At 42.6% G+C, this 20704-nt stretch overlaps 1 protein-coding gene, 1 long non-coding RNA gene and 1 pseudogene across 3 annotated transcripts in view; 1 reads left to right on the forward strand and 2 right to left on the reverse strand.

Moving 5' to 3' along the window:
• Positions 1-10513, reverse strand: part of LOC124869744 — a 34742-nt gene extending 24229 nt beyond the window's left edge. Inside the window, exons 1-3 of one of the 2 annotated variants that reach the window (XR_007038653.1) lie at positions 9745-10513; positions 9118-9183; positions 8706-8892 (exon numbers count right to left, since the gene is read on the reverse strand). This is a non-coding gene — a long non-coding RNA (uncharacterized LOC124869744). Of the gene's footprint in view, positions 1-8705; positions 9184-9744 lie in introns of both variants that reach the window. The other variant, XR_007038652.1, reaches the window with a different exon arrangement.
• On the reverse strand, positions 5398-6423 carry LOC124869729 (annotated as a pseudogene).
• A 3026-nt stretch (positions 10514-13539) lies between the features above and the next one.
• On the forward strand, positions 13540-18194 carry LOC124870152. The gene is made up of 3 exons (XM_047368678.1): positions 13540-14365; positions 17547-17858; positions 17959-18194. The coding sequence occupies exons 1-3, from the start codon at positions 14140-14142 to the stop codon at positions 18192-18194; spliced, it is 774 nt and encodes a 257-aa protein (XP_047224634.1). The 5' UTR covers positions 13540-14139.
• The last annotated feature ends 2510 nt before the right edge of the window (positions 18195-20704 follow it).

Genomic DNA, 20704 nt, shown 5'->3' on the forward strand with positions numbered 1-20704 from the left:
TGCACACAAACTGTTTAGGCTTTTATCTTCAGGTGGCGCTACAGAGACAGTTTCTTCCCCCAGGCTGTTTCTCTGATGAACAGTCAGAGCTCCAGAACAACAACATGCATACTTGGACTGATCTCACATTATATTCTATTGGAAAGTGACTTGTGTATATATTTCATTTAAAAAGATTTTATTTATTTTCACTGTTATATATAAATATAAAGTGTACTGGAGTTAAATTCCTCGTTTGTCTGTACAAACTTGACAATAAAGCTGATTCTGATTCTGTTTATTGTCTCTGAATCTCCGTGTCTCAACAGAGACTCAGTAGAGTCAGGATGGAGAGGCCACTTTAGTTTATTAACTTTACAGACAAACAGAAAATCACCATTAATTAATTAATTTTCAGTAACATGAAATGTGACTCCAGTTCAGACACAAGCAGAAGAAATGTTTGATGAATAAAGAACCAGGTACAACAATTATGACTGTTAACAACATTAAAACTGTAAATATTTTCCCCTGGATGATTATAGCTAGAACTTTTGTCAGTTCATTTCTGTCAGGATCTGTGCTTTGTCTGTTTGTTTACTGTGTTTAGCCTCTAGATGGTGTTGGAACCTGGAGGAGAGGTGACAGGTGTTCTCTATTCTCCCTGATCACCACCAGAGGAGTATTTAAGGAGGAGGTTCCCAGCAACTCATTGCCAGAGTGTTGCCCTTAGTGGTATAGCTCAAGCCACATTACCTTTGCCTTGCCCTTGCCTTGTTACTTTTGTAATTTAGGATTTGCTACCTTGCAGGTTTACCTGAACCTGACTTTGTCCTCAGCATCAGACTCTGCTTGGATTACCATCTTCTGGAAAGAAGCTATCCTGCTCCATGAATAAAGACTCAAGCCTCCTGTTACTTCGTTGGATTAAATCGGCTAGCAGCCTCCTGGTTCCTTCGTTCCTTGGACCTCCTTCTGTGAACCCTGTCCACTCTCCTTCGTCCACCGCACCAACATCAGATACTCTTGGACCTATTAACATCCTGGCACTCCAGTATTCAGTCTCCAGTCTCACGGGTAAACAACCCTTTGGTCTCTCCACACCCCCCTCTGGCGGATCTCCCCATCTATCCAGTAAAACAGAATTATTATTTAAGAATATAGGTCCTGAGTTTTTTCTTGCTTACCGTTCTGTTTATTTTACAGTTTGTGTTGCGGTTCCACTTTCCTGCACTTTCCAGTACACTGTAAATAAACTCCTTACCGTTAAACTCAGTCTCCTGAATTGCTTTCTGCATGTGGGTCAAATCTGTTAAAAACATGACAATTTCAGCCTAAAAAATATTAATTTTAAATAATTTTGCATTTCTAATGTAGTGTTTCCACAAATGGGAAAAACAACTGCATCGTAAACAGGTCATAAACAGCTTTATCTTGTAACAACACACTTCCACAGGGGGAGCAGTTTGGTTTTCGTCCCAGCTGTCAAACACTGGAACAGCTCTACACACTCTACAGGGGGCTCAAGGCTTCATGGGAGTTTGTACAACCGGTCCACATGTGTTTTGTGGACCTGGAGAAGGCATTCGACTGTGTCCCTCATGGTGCCCTTTGGGGGTGCTTCAGGAGTACGGAGTCAGGGGGCCCTTTATATCAGGGGCCATCAGGTCTCTGTGCAAGCGGTGCAGGAGTTTGGTTCGCATTGCCGGCATTAAGTCGGACCTGATCCCGGCGCATGTTGGACTCTTGCAGGACTCCTCTTCATAACTTTTTATGGACAGGATTTCTAGGTGCAGCCAAGAGCCAGAGGGGGTCTGGTATGTGGACCAGTGGATTTCGTTTCTCCTTTTTGCAGATAACGTGGTTCTGCTGACCCTCTCTAGCCAAAACCTACAAAATGCACTGGGGCTGTTTGCAGCTGAGTTTGAAGCAGCTGGGATGACGATCAGGTCCTCTAAGTCAGAGGCCATGGTTCTCGACCGGAAAAGGATGGCTAGCCCTCTTCAGTTTGGAGGGAAGCTCTTGCCTAAAGTGGAGGAGTTCAAGTATTTCTGGGTCTTGTTCTCGAGTGAGGGGAAAATGGAGCGGGAGATCGACAGACGGATCAGTGCGGCTGCCATAGTTTTGGGGATGCTGTGCCGGTCTGTTGAGGTGAAAAGAAAGCTGAGCCGAAAGGCGAAGCTCTTGATTTACTGGTCGGACCATTCCTACTGTCACCTATGGGCATAAACTTTGGGTCACGACTGAAAGAACAAGATCTTAGATCAGCTGAAATGAGCTTCCTCTGCAGGGTGGACGGGCACTCCCTTAGAGACAGGGTGAGGAGCTTGACCATCTGGTAAGAGCTCGGAGTAGAGCCGCTGCTTCTCCACATTGAGAAGAGTCAGTTGAGGTGGCTCGGGCATCTGCTTCGGATGCCTCCTGGACGCCTCCCCCAGGAGGTGTTCCAGGCACATCCCAACGGGAGGACACCGAGGGGACGGCCCAGGATGGTGTGGGTGACTATGTCTCTCAGCTGGCCTAGGAATGCCTTGGGCTCCCCCAGGAGGACTTGAAGGAGGTATCTGGGGAGATGCAAGTCTGGGCGTCTCTGCTTTATATATAAACAAAGCCACTGAATGAGCTGCTGCCACTGACTATATGTTCTCTGAGTTACATCCCACAGATTTTACTTCTGGCTCAGAGTAGATCTGTTTAACTGTGTTTCTCTTCCAGATGAAGCCACTAATAGAACTGCTGCTTTTACCTCTGTTTACTTTCCTCTAACATAGAAAACACCCCTGGCTCCTCTGTCATTAGTCCCAAATGGTCGCTCACACTGAGGCTGGTTCTGCTGGAGTTTCTTCCTGTTTAAACAGGTGTTCTTCCTTTCCACTGTCACCTGGATATGGACTGGTTTTACTAGTCCTTTTTAAGCTGGTGAAAAATTTTACAAATAAAACTCAAACCTTCTCTAAGAAGTAGAAGCATCCAGAGAAAACTGATGGAAATCTGTCCAACAAAGTCAGCTTCCCTGCTGCTAGAAGGACAAAATGCTGACCTGAGATCAGACCAAGATTTGTCTTTTAAAATGGAATAAAGTCAAATAATCAGCTGAAATCTGCTGAAAGTTGTTAAACAATTCATTAAGAGTTCATTAATATTAGGAAGAATCAATGGTTCTTCATTCCTGCAGCAGCTCAGAGATTCTATTTTTTGTGCAAAAAAATTATAATTTGGTTCCATTTATATTTTTAAAATGCATTTAAATACCTTTGTATTTTTATAACTCTAAAATGTATTTATTAATTTATTTTTTGTCAATTCTACGTTTAATTTTCATACAATTTCCCTCTAAATGTTTGATCCTGAATTGCTCTTTTCTTCCGGTTCACTTAGCAAACAGCATCAATGTGAAAAACATTTAAAAAAAACTTAAAACATTGCCTCCCTTCCCACTAACATTAGAACAGTGCCACTTTATTGATGTGTTTGATAATGACTCCTTATTTTCCTGATGGCCACAGCAGGTCTGGGGCACCTAATTGTATCCCACATGCAAATAAACTCAAACATAAGAAGAAGAAAAACCCACAAAGTATAGAGGAAACATTAGGAAAGGAGAGTTGGTGGTTTTCCATTTTCACAATTCTACCTTCATAAATAAAAGCTTGCACATAGTAGCATTAATCGAGGTTTTTATAAGTGCATACATGTATGTGGAGGGAATTCTGTGCTGGAATGTATTTCCTTTTTGGAGTGACATTATGATATACAGGTCCTTCTCAAACAATTAGCATATTGTGATAAAGTTCATTATTTTCCATAATGTCATGATGAAAATTTAACATTCATATATTTTAGATTCATTGCACACTAACTGAAATATTTCAGGTCTTTTATTGTCTTAATACGGATGATTTTGGCATACAGCTCATGAAAACCCAACATTCCTATCTCACAAAATTAGCATATCATTAAAAGGGTCTCTAAACGAGCTATGAACCTAATCATCTGAATCAACGAGTTAACTCTAAACACCTGCAAAAGATTCCTGAGGCCTTTAAAACTCCCAGCCTGGTTCATCATTCAAAACCCCAATCATGGGTAAGACTGCCGACCTGACTGCTGTCCAGAAGGCCACTATTGACACCCTCAAGCAAGAGGGTAAGACACAGAAAGACATTTCTGAACCAATAGGCTGTTCCCAGAGTGCTGTATCAAGGCACCTCAGTGGGAAGTCTGTGGGAAGGAAAAAGTGTGGCAGAAAACGCTGCACAACGAGAAGAGGTGACCGGACCCTGAGGAAGATTGTGGAGAAGGGCCGATTCCAGACCTTGGGGGACCTGCGGAAGCAGTGGACTGAGTCTGGAGTAGAAACATCCAGAGCCACCGTGCACAGGCGTGTGCAGGAAATGGGCTACAGGTGCCGCATTCCCCAGGTCTGGGCTACAGAGAAGCAGCACTGGACTGTTGCTCAGTGGTCCAAAGTACTTTTTTCAGATGAAAGCAAATTCTGCATGTCATTCGGAAATCAAGATGCCAGAGTCTGGAGGAAGACTGGGGAGAAGGAAATGCCAAAATGCCAGAAGTCCAGTGTCAAGTACCCACAGTCAGTGATGGTCTGGGGTGCCGTGTCAGCTGCTGGTGTTGGTCCACTGTGTTTTATCAAGGGCAGGGTCAATGCAGCTAGCTATCAGGAGATTTTGGAGCACTTCATGCTTCCATCTGCTGAAAAGCTTTATGGAGATGAAGATTTCATTTTTCAGCACGACCTGGCACCTGCTCACAGTGCCAAAACTACTGGTAAATGGTTTACTGACCATGGTATCACTGTGCTCAATTGGCCTGCCAACTCTCCTGACCTGAACCCCATAGAGAATCTGTGGGATATTGTGAAGAGAACGTTGAGAGACTCAAGACCCAACACTCTGAATGAGCTAAAGGCCGCTATTGAAGCATCCTGGGCCTCCATAAGACCTCAGCAGTGCCACAGGCTGATTGTCTCCATGCCACGCCGCATTGAAGCAGTCATTTCTGCAAAAGGATTCCCGACCAAGTATTGAGTGCATAACTGTACATGATTATTTGAAGGTTGACGTTTTTTGTATTAAAAACACTTTTCTTTTATTGGTCGGATGAAATATGCTAATTTTGTGAGATAGGAATTTGGGGTTTTCATGAGCTGTATGCCAAAATCATCCGTATTAAGACAATAAAAGACCTGAAATATTTCAGTTAGTGTGCAATGAATCTAAAATATATGAATGTTAAATTTTCATCATGACATTATGGAAAATAATGAACTTTATCACAATATGCTAATTTTTTGAGAAGGACCTGTAGTGCAGCCATTATGCTGAGGAGGTGTTTTCATGGGCAGGCAGGCAGGTGAGGTGAAACACTGAGAGGTTTGACAGGTGGGTCGTACACTGCAGTTTAGAAGCGGATAAAGGTAGCGTCGATCTGGCGCACGCTGGGCAGTGCCAGCATGATCTTTCTTCGGTACTGAAGATCTTTCTGTAAAGGGTTCTGCTCCAAATACACTATTTCCAGGGACTGAGCATTCTTGAGCTCGCCATGATCCAACCAGTTGTCTAATTGAAAGTCGTTCATCCAGAACTCCTGCAGTTCTGTCAGACGGCTGATGTCTTCAATTTTCTTTACTCAATTGGCAGCAGCATCCAGCGTAGTGAGTTTCTTATTGTTTTCCAGGCCTTCTATGACCTCAACAACATTGTGGCTCAGATAGAGCTCTTTCAGGTTGACCAGGTTCTGCAGGCCCCCGATTTTAGTAATCCAGTTACTCTGAACGCTTAAAACAGTCATATTGTGTAAACTTTTCAGATTCTGAAGCTTTGTTGTTTTATTGGTTCCAAGAAATAAACTTTGCAAAGACGATAGAGCGTCCATGTCTTGGATGACCCTAATGCGATCAGAGCCCAGCTCCAGCATCTCCAGATCTGTGAGGTGGTCCAGGTTGGAGATGGCAGTGACTTTGTTGTGAACCAGAAAAGGTTTTTTCAGCGTAGTCAGCTCCTCCAACTTCTCAAATATTACAGGAAACGTCCAGCAGCTCTAATTCTTTGAGGTTGCTCAGGTTCTCTAGTTTGTGGATCAGATTGTCATAGAGATCTAGTTCTCACAGCGAGCTCAAGCTCTCAAGGTTTTCTATCTTTTTGTGAGGTTCTGTCTTAAGGAGAGCACTTTAGCCTTCTGTAGCACCTCCAGCCCTTCAATTTTACCAATAAGACAGTGAACAAGATCAACATCCTCTTCCTCTGGCTCCAAGGTTATAGTGTCCATGTCAACAGGGGACTCTTCTTTACTTGTGCCTGTAGGCTGACTTGGGTCCACGTCACCGTTGATACTCTTTGTTCTGGTCTCATCATCACCAGACTCCTCAGACTCACCCCTTCAATCCACTTCCATTTCTTGAAGTTCTCAAACAGACACAGAAGCCATGTTTTAAACACTCTAAAATTTAAAATACCAGCATTAAAAACAACAGCGAGTTTTTAAAATAAGAACAGAGAAGAAGAAAAGCAGCAATAGAGCTTCAATAATTCTCCTCTGACAGGAAGGAGGAACTTCACACCTCAGTAATCTGTTCATCTGGAGGTTTTTGTTCAGGCTGCAGGGATCATTTCTCACTGTGGTTCCATCCTTCCAGCAGCTGCAGTAGTAGAAGGCTGAATGACTGAGCTTAACCTGATTTATCTTCAACTCACAGCCATTCTGTGTGTTGCTCGCTGAGAAATCATCTTTCTGAGGATGATTGTAGCCTTTATCTATGTTAGAATTACTTGTATCAAATCTAAGTATCACTTTGAATGTTTCTGTGTCTTTCTTCTGGTACCAGAATACATAACTACCACCACACTGATCTGTTCCTCCACAGCTGAAGGAGACGCTCTGACGGGCTGTCCTGGTCAGAGTTAAATCATCCTGACTCAGCTGTGTTGCCATGGCAGCCAGCGCTGTAGAGACACAGACAGATAGATGAAGGTCAGTGGGACAGTGTTTGTTCCAGGTGTTGGCTCCTGATTGGCTGGAAACACTCACCTGAACACAGACAGCACAGAGCAGCAGCTGGGAGGAAAAGCATTTTGTGCAGTGGTGTTTCCTCTGGTGAACCTGGGGAGAAGTGGAGCTCTGATGCAGCTGAGGCCAAACAAGGACGAGCTGTGAGATCAGACGAGGACCACGTGGTTTCTAACGGCTCCTCAAAGCTCCCATCAGCCCCTGCTGCCCACAGATAAGACTGCTGCTGCTGATTGACAGCTCAGCTCAAGATGCTGGATGGTTTCATGTTTAAATCTAGTAAAATAGTTTAAAACTCATCAGCATCATTTTGTTAACAGCGTTTAACCTCCAAAACAAACCAGGACAAGTTTAAAGTAAGTTTTAGAGACTGGAGAGCAGGAAATAAAAGTCTCTCGGCTGGCCTGGGAACCCCTTGGGCTGGAGCTGGAGGAGGTGTCCGGGGAGAGGGACGTCTGGGCGTCTCTGCTGAGTCTGCTGCCCTCACGACCCGGTCCCGGATAAAGTGGAAGACGACGAGTACGAGGGTTTTTCTCTTGTTTCTTCCTTATTTTTCAGATTTAAACCTTTTCAACACAGATAATCTCACTGAGGCTCAACGTCTTATTTTCCAGTCTGGCCTGTTTTAAACTAACAGTTAAAAAATTATTTTATACAGAAAAACACTTTTAATGTGTATTAGTATTGATTTAATAAAAATTAAAATCCAAGCAATCAGTCAAACATATTGAGTTTTATAAATTATTGGATTCTTTTGCACAAATTACTTTCTTTCTTTATGAATCTTAAAAAATTACACATTTAGTTTTATTTCCATTCTTTAATTATTAATCACTGATAAATGTCAGGGTTTGAGAAACTTTGTCTTTGTTTCCTGCTGCTTACTCTGCTTCTACCCTAGATGGCGCTAAGAGCATTGTTGTGAGTGGTGACAGGTGTGCCCTGTTACCTCATTAAGGAGAAGAACATAAAGAGAGGTCGCTGCCAGTACTTCATTGCTTGTGTGTTAGCCTATGTGATAAACCCGAGCCTCCTGACCAAGTGATACTCTTAGTGATGTCATAATGAGGCTTTTTGAATCATAGAATCATTTTGAACCATTGTGTCATAAAGTGGTTCACTACCCAAAGGTTCATTCAGTTCCCTTGGATTACATCTACTGGCAGTTGTGATTGTTGCACCAAATTAAACCCTGCGAATGTGATGCACCTCTTGCATGATACCATAACTATAACACTACTGCATAGTTTAGGCTATAGGCTTTCTAATAAACACTTTGAATGTACATTAATTACCTTATTAGGTGGCACCAAATTGAAATATTCCTACACTTGGGAACGCTTCCTAGATGTTTGCTCCATGACAGAATAATCCACCAAAACTCCGAATATCCAAAAACGAGATCTGTTCGTAACGTATAATAAAGGTAGAGCGGGGATGTGAACCGGGGCTTGAGAGCATCTCAAAGACACTGAATCACACCAGATATTTGAAACTCCGCCATTCAACTCCAAGCAGTCAGCTGACTCGGTCTGAATGAAGCAGTGAAGTGGTTCACACGTGATCTGTGACGTCACATGAAGCAAGCTCTGGCCCACTGCTTCACCATAACTATCCTGTCGAGTTTGAAGCGTTGTTTGAAGCCTCTGTGTTAGAGTAACAATACTAGATACTCTTGTTTTTCTTGAAGTACTAGTACTTACCTTCGTTGTCTTCCCTCCTAGATTCCTGCCTGACTCTCAAGTCTGTTTCCAGCTGCTCCTGGCCACAGACACATCCACGACTCCTATGCTGAGATCCCTCAGACAAGAACCCATCTGGCAGCTCCGTGGCTTCTCTCATGTTCCTGGATCTAGACTCCAAGCGGACCCTGCTCACCCTCACCGCCATCTGGGAAAGATCCAAGGACGACTAAGAACTTGGTTCCTCACAAACGCAGCAAACACAGATACCTCTGAACCTCATACTGACCTCAAGGCCAACCTTACTTGGATCAGCAGATAAGGATCACCACTCTCAAGCCTTACATCTCTCCCCCTGGAGATTCTTCCACAACCCACCTCTAAGCAATTCACATCATTCTTCTTCAGTATTCATTCCTAGTCACTAACTCACCTGTCATCCTTCCATGCAGTCCTACCACGGACGGTTCCGGATTCCAGTCCTTTCCACTTCACCCTGCTAAAATAGAATCTATTAAAACTTATTCTGAGTCTCCCTGAGTGAGTTCCTGCATGTGTGTGAAAGCCGTGTCCAAAACAATGACAATAAAACTGTTTATTTTTATTGTTTTATAAAACTTCATGTTCTACTTTATTGCGTCTTTATTGTGAGTAAAGGCAACTGCGGCTCAGTAGGTAGATCAGTCCTGCTGCAACCTGAGAGTTGTGGGTTAGATTCCAGCTTCCAATTACATTATTTTCCATGAACTCTAAATACTGAATTGTTCCTCTAAAGGGGAAGTCGGCCTAAAAGGTTTCAGAACCAGAGGTCCAAGTAGAAGATAGCTGGTCGGATCAGGCACTTCAAGCTTCTGGAGATCTGCTCAGATATCAACCACAAACATCTTCTAAGCAAAGCAGCCATGAACATTTACTCAGTTTTAACTGTAAAACTTGACATTAAAACATAAATGTCTCTGGTTCAGACCCAGAACCATTCAATCTAAAATGATTCTGAACAATGCAGGAGACCAAACACAGAATAATCAGAACATCTGTTAAAGAAATGTTATTTACTGACTTATCTGATGTCCAGATGTTTGATCCAATAGCTCATGTTCTGGTTTGAGATTTGGTCTTGCAGTGGTGTGTCTGCACGTCTCTGGTTTCCCCCATGTATGCAGACTGGGTCGAGGCGGGGAGCACCAGCACCTGGCTGAGCCTGGGTGGGGAGATCAGGAAGCCTCCTGCTGGGAATAACGACCCCCCTGAAGCTGTTGTTCAGGGTTACAACTTCTGCAGAACCTGAACTCTGACCAACCTGGAAGCTGCTACAACATTATAATGAAGACAAGAAGGCAGTTCTCCTTGTTCAACCTTCTACTGACTTCTCATGGAGGGAAGAACATCACACATCTGATACTTTTACTAACTCAGACTTTCACATGGAATAAAGTAAAATAATCTGCTGGAATCTGATAAACATCAAGATCTGCTGGAAGTGTTTTCATGAAGAGCTCGTTAACATTAGGAAGAACTGATGGACTTCCTGCAGCTCTTGGATGCATTAAAATATGTTTGATATTTAGAAATTGTCAGGGGGATTTCCTCCTTCTTTTATGACCAAAATAAATAAAATCTGTAAAGAAAAATAAGGGAAAGAATGAAGAATCTTCCTGAGCTCAGTGTGTCTCTGAGATGGAGGTGAAATCAGTGATCCTGGGCTGTGGTTTACTGCTCTCTTTCTGTCACAAACACTGTTTGACATCAGTTCATCTGGAGGTTTTTGTTCAGGCTGCAGGGATCATTTCTCACTGTGGTTCCATACTTCAAGCAGCCGCAGTAGTAGGAGGCTGAATGATCGGGTTTAACTTTACTTATCTTCAGTTTACAGTCGTTCTGATTTATCTCAGCTGAGAAATCATTTTCCTGAGGATGATTGAAAGGTTTTTCTGCGCTACCACCAGTCAAGATATAAAGAATCGCTTTGAATGTTTCTGATTCTTTCTTCTGGTACCAGGTTACATCACTAGCACACTGATCCATTCCTCCACAGCTGAAGGAGACGCTCTGACCTTCTCTCCTGGTCAGAGTTAAATCATCCTGACTCAGCTGTGTTGCCATGGCAGCCAGCGCTGTAGAGACACAGACAGACAGGTGAAGGTCAGTGGGACAGTGTTTGTTCCAGGTGTTGGCTCCTGATTGGCTGGAAACACTCACCTGAACACAGACAGCACAGAGCAGCAGCTGGGAGGAAAAGCATTTTGTGCAGTGGTGTTTCCTCTGGTGAACCTGGGGAGAAGTGGAGCTCTGATGCAGCTGAGGCCAAACAAGGACGAGCTGTGAGATCAGACGAGGACCACGTGGTTTCTAACGGCTCCTCAAAGCTCCCATCAGCCCCTGCTGCCCACAGATAAGACTGCTGCTGCTGATTGACAGCTCAGCTCAAGATGCTGGATGGTTTCATGTTTAAATCTAGTAAAATAGTTTAAAACTCATCAGCATCATTTTCTTAACAGAGTTTAACCTCCAAAACAAACCAGGACAAGTTTAAAGTAAGTTTTAGAGACTGGAGAGCAGGAAATAAAGGTAGATATTTACAACAGCTCCACCTGCTGGACTGAATTGTTTTTGTCTTTGATCATTTAGTGCAAAGAGGATTTAAACCAGTTGGATTGTTCCTCAGAGATTAAGATTCAAACTTTCTCTGATGTTCAACATCTGCAGCGTTTAAAGCCAGAAACCTTTAGAGTGAATAAATGCTGAGAAACTGACCTGAAAATAAATGATTCTCCTTCCACCGTGATTCACACCACAGCCTGTTTTAGTCCACTGAAGGTGACATGACAGACATTTGATTTCACTTCAGTAACTTTTAATATGGTAATGCTAACCACTGCAGATGTTACCATGGTAACCAGTGAAACAGCTGTCTCCAGCAGACTCCATGGGTCCAGGCATTGTTCAGTAGATGGAGCTTCAATCCACAGAAACCATCAGATGTTCTCCATGAAGGTTTCTCCAAACATTCTTAACAGTTCTGATGTTTTAGGGGCTTAAAGCCTGATTTCTAAAGAAGTCTTTACTGGTTCCTTCTAGAAGGAGATCAGAGGAAACATCCCGAGTAACGGACCAGGATGTCTGGGTCAAACATCACAGGTTCTGGAGACAATCATCATATTTATGAGCTCTTGGATCTATTTGTTCTTACAGACCAGCCAGAACAACATGTCAGCAACCAGGAGGAGGTTCTCACTGATCCAAAGATCTGTAAGCAGCAGAGGAGCTCCAGTCTAGACCAGGAGGAACCAGAACCTTTACAGATACACCTGTTAAAGAGGTAACCAGAACTCAATGAGCTTTGTTCTGTAGAACAGAACCAGGTTAACTACACTGCTCAAAAAAATAAAGGGAAGACTTAAACAACACAATATAACTCCAAGTAAATCAAACTGTCCACTTAGGAAGCAACACTGAATATAATAAGACCAGAAAACAGTACTCCTCTGTCCTCCAACACCTTCACTTCTGACCTCCACATCTGTACTCCAACACCTCCACCTCTGTCCTCCAACAATCCACCCCTGTCCTCCAACACCTCCACCTCTGTCCTCCAACACCTCCAACTCTGTCCTCCAACACCTCCAACTCTGTCCTCCAACACCTCCAACTCTGTCCTCCAACACCTTCACTTCTGTCCTCCAACACCTCCACATCTGTACTCCAACACCTCCACCTCTGTCCTCCAACAATCCACCTCTGTCCTCCAACACCTCCACCTCTGTCCTCCAACACCTCCATCTCTGTCCTCCAACACCTCCACCTCTGTCCTCCAACACCTTCACTTCTGTCCTCCAACACCTCCACATCTGTACTCCAACACCTCCACCTCTGTCCTCCAACACCTCCACCTCTGTCCTCCAACAATCCACCTCTGTCCTCCAACACCTCCAACTCTGTCCTCCAACACCTCCACTTCCATCCTCCAACATGTCCACCGCTGTCCTCCAACATGTCCACCACTGTACTCCAACATGTCCACCACTGTCCTCCAACACCTCCACTTCCATCCTCCAACATGTCCACCTCTGTCCTCCAACACCTCCACTTCCATCCTCCAACATGTCCACCACTGTCCTCCAACACCTCCAACTCTGTCCTCCAACACCTCCAACTCTGTCCTCCAACACCTTCACTTCTGTCCTCCAACACCTCCACATCTGTACTCCAACACCTCCACCTCTGTCCTCCAACAATCCACCTCTGTCCTCCAACACCTCCACCTCTGTCCTCCAACACCTCCACCTCTGTCCTCCAACACCTCCACCTCTGTCCTCCAACACCTTCACTTCTGTCCTCCAACACCTCCACATCTGTACTCCAACAATCCACCTCTGTCCTCCAACACCTCCAACTCTGTCCTCCAACACCTCCAACTCTGTCCTCCAACACCTTCACTTCTGTCCTCCAACACCTCCACATCTGTACTCCAACACCTCCACCTCTGTCCTCCAACAATCCACCTCTGTCCTCCAACACCTCCACCTCTGTCCTCCAACACCTCCACCTCTGTCCTCCAACACCTCCACCTCTGTCCTCCAACACCTTCACTTCTGTCCTCCAACACCTCCACATCTGTACTCCAACACCTCCACCTCTGTCCTCCAACACCTCCACCTCTGTCCTCCAACAATCCACCTCTGTCCTCCAACACCTCCAACTCTCTCCTCCAACACCTCCACTTCCATCCTCCAACATGTCCACCTCTGTCCTCCAACACCTCCACTTCCATCCTTCAACATGTCCACCACTGTCCTCCAACATGTCCACCTCTGACCTCCAGCTGCAGACACTCTCCATCTACTCCAAACATCAGTCTCCAGATGGGACAATATTGATGACCAAGTGTTGCTCCTTCTCCTTCCTGTGAGTCCAGCTTTGTTCTCCTGATGTGTTTCCATTCCCAACTCAGACGCAGCTCTCACTCTGCTTCATGACACCATCAGCATCCAGGAAACCACAGACCACCATGCAGCATTCATGATCACAGGAGATTTCAGCAGCTGCAGCTCAGACTGAACACACTGAAGACTTTCAGCAAGACAACATCCCAACAAACAAGGAGACACACTGGGAGAGATGAGAGCTTTCATACATGATGTCTGCAGAGCTTCCTTCAGACCTGCTTTGGATCTTCAGAGCACATTTCTGATGTTTCTGCCAAGGATCCAGACAGGAGCTCAGAGCAACGTCTCCAAGACAGTTCAGGTATGATCTCCTGAACATCAGCTCATATTACAGGACTGTTTTCTTCTCATTCAGACACTTTTTAAATCTGCATCCAATCATGAAGAAGCAGCAAACTTTATTCCAGTTGATCCTGAGGACAACATGAAGATCTGAACTAACTCCCAGATCCAGTCCATGTGGACTAAAGTAGTGGACCGACCCACTGACTGACATCAACATCAGAACCATGCTGCTAGTGTGGCTAAAAGAGAAGAGAAGAAGAGACAGTCATGTTGATGTGAACATTAGAGAAACACATCATGGAGCTGAAATATGGTCCTGCTTCATCATTTGGACCGGTTCACCTCAGCTGACCCATTCAACAGCAGACTGGGTTTTGGAGCAGTCTTTCTCACTGTGTGGAGGGTTCTGGTACCACATCTTTGGTTCTGGAACCAGACTGTATGTTTCAGGTAAGAAACAACATTTATTGTTTTATTATAGAAGTTAAAATGTGTTTAAAGTCACTTTCTGCTGCTTCAGGATTTACGGGAACTTTTCTTTCTTTAATATAAAATCTCTGTTAAACTAAACTCAGTTTTCAGCTACTAATCCTGATGCTAAGAGGTTTTAAGGTTTAATCTTTTAAAACTGGTCCGATCTGTTAGTTTTAGTGAAAATATAGTGAATATAAACACTGAGCAACAAATATAAAAGGTTTTATTTTAGATGAAAGTAAAGAAAAACTTTACTTTGTAAAAAATATATATAGAAAATTAGTCTGCAACACATATAAAGTATTAATTAGTGAAGTAAGGAAATAAAACAGTCTGATATTTTATTTAACTGTAGATTAATTTAATGACGGTCGATAGTGAGACAGGCACCAACCCCCCCGCCGCCCTGCAGGTAGAAGCGCTTATAAATGATCAATTAAATGGATTAAAAGGAATAAAACTTTGAGGTTCTGTGGGAGTGAGTCCTGGTTCTGTAGTGAACTTTGTTCTGGACTGATGAGTAGTTCAGTGATCAGAGAATATTTGGGTTGAGAAAAATTACCGCCTTCCAGAATTCTTCTGTTTTTAATTTATTTTCACTCTTAGATCATATTTCAGAGCATCAAATAAAGTTTAAATGAGACAAAAATAACCTGAGAAATTACAAAAAACTGTTTGAAATTATTTTATTTATTCAGGGAATAAATCTATCTAAACCAACCTGGTTCTATGTGAAAAAAGTATTTACACCCTAAAAACTGGTTGTTGATCACCATCAGTGATCATGATAACTGGTAAATGAGTGTTTAACATCACTGTGGAGGAACTTTGACCCACTCTGCTCTGCAGAATTGATTTAATTCAGACACATCTGAGGGTTTTCCAGCTGGAACGGCCTGTTTACGGTTATGCTACATTATCTGATTCAGATCTACGTCCAGGCTTTGACTAGACCATGCCTAAATTGTTTTTTTTTTGTAATTTATTTATTATTTAAATATTTTATTTAATCATTTTCTTGAGTAATTAAGAGGTGGTCCTGAAGCATAAAGCAGACCCAGACCACCACACTACCACCACCGTGTTTGACTGTAGGTATGAGGTTCTGTTTCTGAAATGCTTGTTAGTTTTACACCAGATTTAACGGGACGCACACCTTCCAACAAAGTCCATTTTTGTCTCATCAGTCCACAGAATATTTTGGGGATCATCAAGAAGTTTTTCTTTTAAATGTGGCCTTTGTGTTCTTTTGGGTCAGCACTGGTTCTGTCCTTCGAACTCTACGATGGAGGCAATTTTTGCCCAGTCTCTCTTTCTTATTGTTGAATCATGACCTCTGACCTTAACTGGGGCAGTGAGGCCTGCAGAACTTATATGTTGTTCTGGGTTCTTCTGGGAACTCTTTGGAACAAAGATTTCTCTTTGGGCTGGAAATGATGCTGAAGTTTGACCGAGTTCTTACTGTTAGTGATCTTAGTATTAATGGTGTCCTGGTTCATCTACGGCTCAGTCCTTTTTAAACCGTATTGACTCTGTTAATCTTGTGCAGTCTGTGATGGGTCCCACGCCTGAACATGGACACAGTTGATCTGGTTTCATCTCATGGTTTACTTGTTTGTAACCTGGTGATTAGTGATCCAGTGTTTTTGGACCACATGCCTGTTTTATTTGAGATGAACCTGTCCTGCATTAAAGCTAAACTCGGTTCTGTCGTGTTTTTAACTCTTCCACTGCTGGTCAGTTTTCATCTGTTTATAATGAAGTGTGCCATCCCAGAGATGGTGCAATAAACCTGATGATCTCACCTCATGCTTTACCTCCACCTACAAAACAGTTCTGGGTTCTGTGGGTCCATTAAAAATCAGGCATCCTAGACCCAAGTCTGAGTCCTGGTTAAATTCTGACACTCAGGCTGCAAGGAGAGAGCTGAGCGCAGATGGAAGACTGATAAATTACAGGTCGGTCCAAATATGAAAGGAGTGCTGGTGTTAAACACCAGTCTGATGTGATTGCATCAGATGTTACAATCCTTGTGTTTTATTTAAAACTATTGATTTTGTTCTAAATGAACCCACACTCAGACTGGACTGAACCTCGCCTGCTGCAGGTGAAAAGATTTCCCAGTTTTTCATTGAGAAAGTCACTTCCACCGGGGCCCAGATATCACATGACCCCTCAGTCTCTGTGCCTTGCTCTGCTAGGTCTGACAGCTTTGAACCTGTGACTCTGTCGTCTCTGCAGGAGGTGGTCAGTCAGTTAAAGCCAGCAGGTTCTCCAGATGATGCTGTTCCTTCTTCATTATTTAAAGAGGTTTTCCTCACTGTAGACCTTTGGCCCTTGCAGCTGTCCAGCCTCTGATTAGGAAACCCACTCTTGACCCTCTGTTCTTCCTAATTATAGGTCAATCTCTAAACTGTTGTTTCTTCTGAAAGCCCTTGAGAAGGAAGTCTACAACCAAATAATGTCATTAATGAAAGAGCAGAACATTTTAGAGGTTTTACAGCCTGGTTTTAAATCTTTACACAGTACAGAATCAGTCCTTTTAAAGGTTTTTAACGACAGATTAAAGACGGGGGGCATCAGCGGTGCAGCTCTAGACCAGTTTAGCTCAGAGGAGACCGAGCTTTTCCTGCAGCAGCTCCTAGATGATGGAACAACCTTCTCTTGGACATCAGACAGGCCTCTACTCTGTCTGCTTTTAAATCCCTTCTTTAAACCCATCTCTTCTCCCTGACCTTTGACACCATCTGAGATGTTAACTTTTAAATCGTTTAAATTGTTTTATTTTAAGTTTTGTTTTTATCTGTTTCCATTTTACTCCATTCTGATTAATTGTTTTATTAATTTTAGGAGCTTTTGATTTAATTATTGCTTTCTTATTGCATCATGTCACTGCTGTTTCATTTACTCTGTGTACAGCAGGCTGGTTCTGAGGGCGTTTAAAGTCCTCTTTAAATAAAGCTGGTATGGTTTAATACATTTATAATAAATGAAATTATCAGCTTAAAACAACTTTTTGTATTTTCTCAGTTTATCTTTGAAACATTTATGTTTAATTAAACAAAACCAGAACAAATCTGTGAGGGTGTAAATACTTTTTCTCAGCTCTGTAGCTGCTGCTGACTGTATCTGTTCTGCTTGTTGCTGTTTTCTTCAGGTAAATCGGTGAAGAAACCCGAGGTGACTGTGTGCTCGGTGAAAACAGAACCCACCATGGAGGGAAAGACCGCTCTGATGTGTCTGGCCTCAGACATGTTTCCTCCTCTGGTCCAGATCTCCTGGAAAAGGCAGGAGAAGAACAACAAGCAGGAGCAGCTGCCCCCTGCTGAGGAGAAACAGGTGGAGTTCAGCGGGTCAGAACGTTCTGCCATGGTCAGGCTGGTTAATGATGATACTCTCTACAATTATGAATACATCTGTGAAGTTATACATGAGGGCGGCAAAGTGAGGAACCAAACCCTGACCCAAGGTAAGAAAAGCAGAAGATCAGTTCAGCAGTGATTCAGCTTCATAAGAAGACTGGGACATTTCACACCATGATTGACCTGTTGGACTTCTTTTTCTTCTAGAATTTCCAGATCCAACAATCGCATCTCCACCAGGAGCAGTACCTCCACGTTCTGGTCCACCAGCAGGTTCTGTCCCTCCTCAGCTGCCAGTGAAGCTGTCAGTGTCCTTCCAGTCTCAGTGCAGGGTGAAGCTGCTCTGCCTGCTCTACACGGTACTGATAGTGAAGAGTCTGGTGTACTGCTGTGGACTCTCTCTGCTGATGATGCTCAGAACCAAGGGACCGTCCACCATCTGAACACCTGCTGACTCACTGTTTTCTCTCCAACTTTTAGTACCATCACATCTCAGCGATTTATCTCATTCACCACTTTAATCAGTATTAACAAATGTTATTAAAGACAAACTAGAAAATAAATTTGATTTCATTTTGCTGCTTTTTATTCAAATAATTATTTCTTGCTTTTTATTTTTTATACACTGTAAACACAGAGTGTTAAAGGTTCTGAACATTTATTATTCAGTATTTTAATAAACTTAAAATGATAATTTTTGTGTAAATTTCTCATTTTTACATCAACAATGTTTAAATGGTTTAAATGTAATTAATTGATATATTTTTGATAGAAAGTCTAGCAAACAGTGTTGATATCCAGCAGGTCCACCTGTTGGTCCTCTGATGGTTTAGTTTGTGTCTGAATCATCTCACAGTGAGAATGTGAGACTCTACGCTGATGACACTGTTGTTTCCACACATCAACAAACAGCAGAACGAGCTGCTTTGAAGCTCCAGCTGCACATCTTAAAAACTACAGGCATGTCTCTCTTTAATGTCCAAACATCTGGAGAAGTGTTGGCAGAACAGCTCATTTCTTTTATGGGAGAACATGAGATCTTTGACAAATTTAAGTCTGGCTTTCATAAGCTCCACTCTACATAAAAGGCCTTTTTCAAAGTTTCTAGTGACATTTTGATGTCGGTTGACTCTGCAGCTCCACTGTAATGGTTCTACTGGATCTTACTTCTGATTTTGACACTGTAGATCACAGTATTTTGATTAACAGGCTCAGAGATGTAGTTGCTCTATCAGGTGTAGCTCTAGAATGGTTTTACTCGTATCTTTCTGGAAGAACATTCTGTGTTTTTGCCAAATCATGTCAGACTCCGAGAGCCTACCATGTGGGGTGCCACAGGGCTCAGTCATGGGACCTATTCTGTTTATTTTGTTTATTTTCCCTCTAGGCCAAATAATCAAAATGTTTTCTGATGTGTCTTATCATTTCTATGCTGATGATATTCAGCTCCACTAATAAACTCATTTAATAGTATCAAACAGGGGCTCTATGACAACTACTTGCAGGTAAACTCTGATACGACTGAGACCTTAATTATTTCCCCTGAGAAACAATTTAGTGCCTCAAGCAGCATCTTGGTGTGTTAGCCTCTTCTGTCAAACCAAACATCAGAAACCTTGGGAATATTTTCCACTCTGCCAGGTCATTGGAGGGCCATTCTCACAGATTAATCAGAAACTGTTGTCGTCAGCTAAAAATATTTTTATGCTTTGAACTCTGGTGTCAAAATCTGAATTATAGAAGATTTCTTGTGCTTTTATTTAATCTCTTCTTGATTATTGTGACATCCTTTTTATGGGTCTCAGAAGGAAAGATCTTGACCATCTTCAGTCGGATCAGAATGCTGCTGCAGCTTTTAACCACACACTAAAAAGACAGCACATTACTCCAGTTTTAATCTCTTTACAATGGCTACTGGTACATTTTAGAATTAATTTTAATATTTAGTATTTACTTTTAGAGTCCTGTGTGGACAAGCCCAGCCTCTATCTGTGACCTTCTAGAGCCCTGCACCTCTTCTTGCAGTCTGAGATCTTCCAGTCAAAGACTGCTGATGGTTCCATTAAACCCATTTTAAGACCAGAGGACATAAATACTTCAGAGCTGTGGCCCCAGACTGAGGAAGGTGTTGCCTCCATCTTTAAGCTGTCTTGGTTCTGTTGGTTCTTTTAGGAAGCAGTTGAAGACTCATTTATTTTGACTGACTTTTAACTTGTTTTATGCTGTATGATGTTACATGTTTGCTGTTTTATTTATTATTTTTATCATTTATGTTTTTATTCTTGTGTTTATTATAAATCACTTTCTAGTTTTTGACCCGTGAAACGTGCTAAATAAATAAAATGTACTTACATACTCCTGAGCTGATTCACTTTACAATTAATTAGCTACAGTTTTAATTTAGATAAAACAGAGAAAATGTTTCCAGGAAGCAGAAACAAACCACAGAGATGGAGGGCAGATGATGAGTTTGTAGAGCAGCAGATATGAATCTGTTCTCAGTGGTTATTAGAACAGAACAAACTGCTGACAGCCAATCAAACCTCCTTCCTGCAGCTGTGTGGGTTTGTGCTCTGCAGCCTCCACACCGTTAGCTGTGGCTTTTCACTTTAATAACACGATGACAGTTACAAGCATCGACTGAGCTGAAAGAATCAGTCCAGGAAGCACCTGTGGTCTTCATCTGGGAGAGAAACATCTCAAACCCTGAACTCAGAGCTGATCCATCAACTCTGATCAGACTGAAAACAGCTGAATCTGTTTAATGATGATTATTCATTCTAATAATCATCATTAAACCAAAACCTGAATCTAAATTATGATCAAACTTTTCTGTATTTGTCGATGATGCAACAGGAGAGATTTCAGCTGCAGGAAGAAACAAAGCAGCCGACTGTACTTCTGTTCTCACTGATCAGAGCAACACAAACCACACTGAGACAGACACACAAAC

The sequence above is a fragment of the Girardinichthys multiradiatus genome, chromosome 6, assembly GCF_021462225.1.
Source record: "Girardinichthys multiradiatus isolate DD_20200921_A chromosome 6, DD_fGirMul_XY1, whole genome shotgun sequence".
In the NCBI taxonomy this organism is placed as follows: Eukaryota; Metazoa; Chordata; class Actinopteri; order Cyprinodontiformes; family Goodeidae; genus Girardinichthys; species Girardinichthys multiradiatus.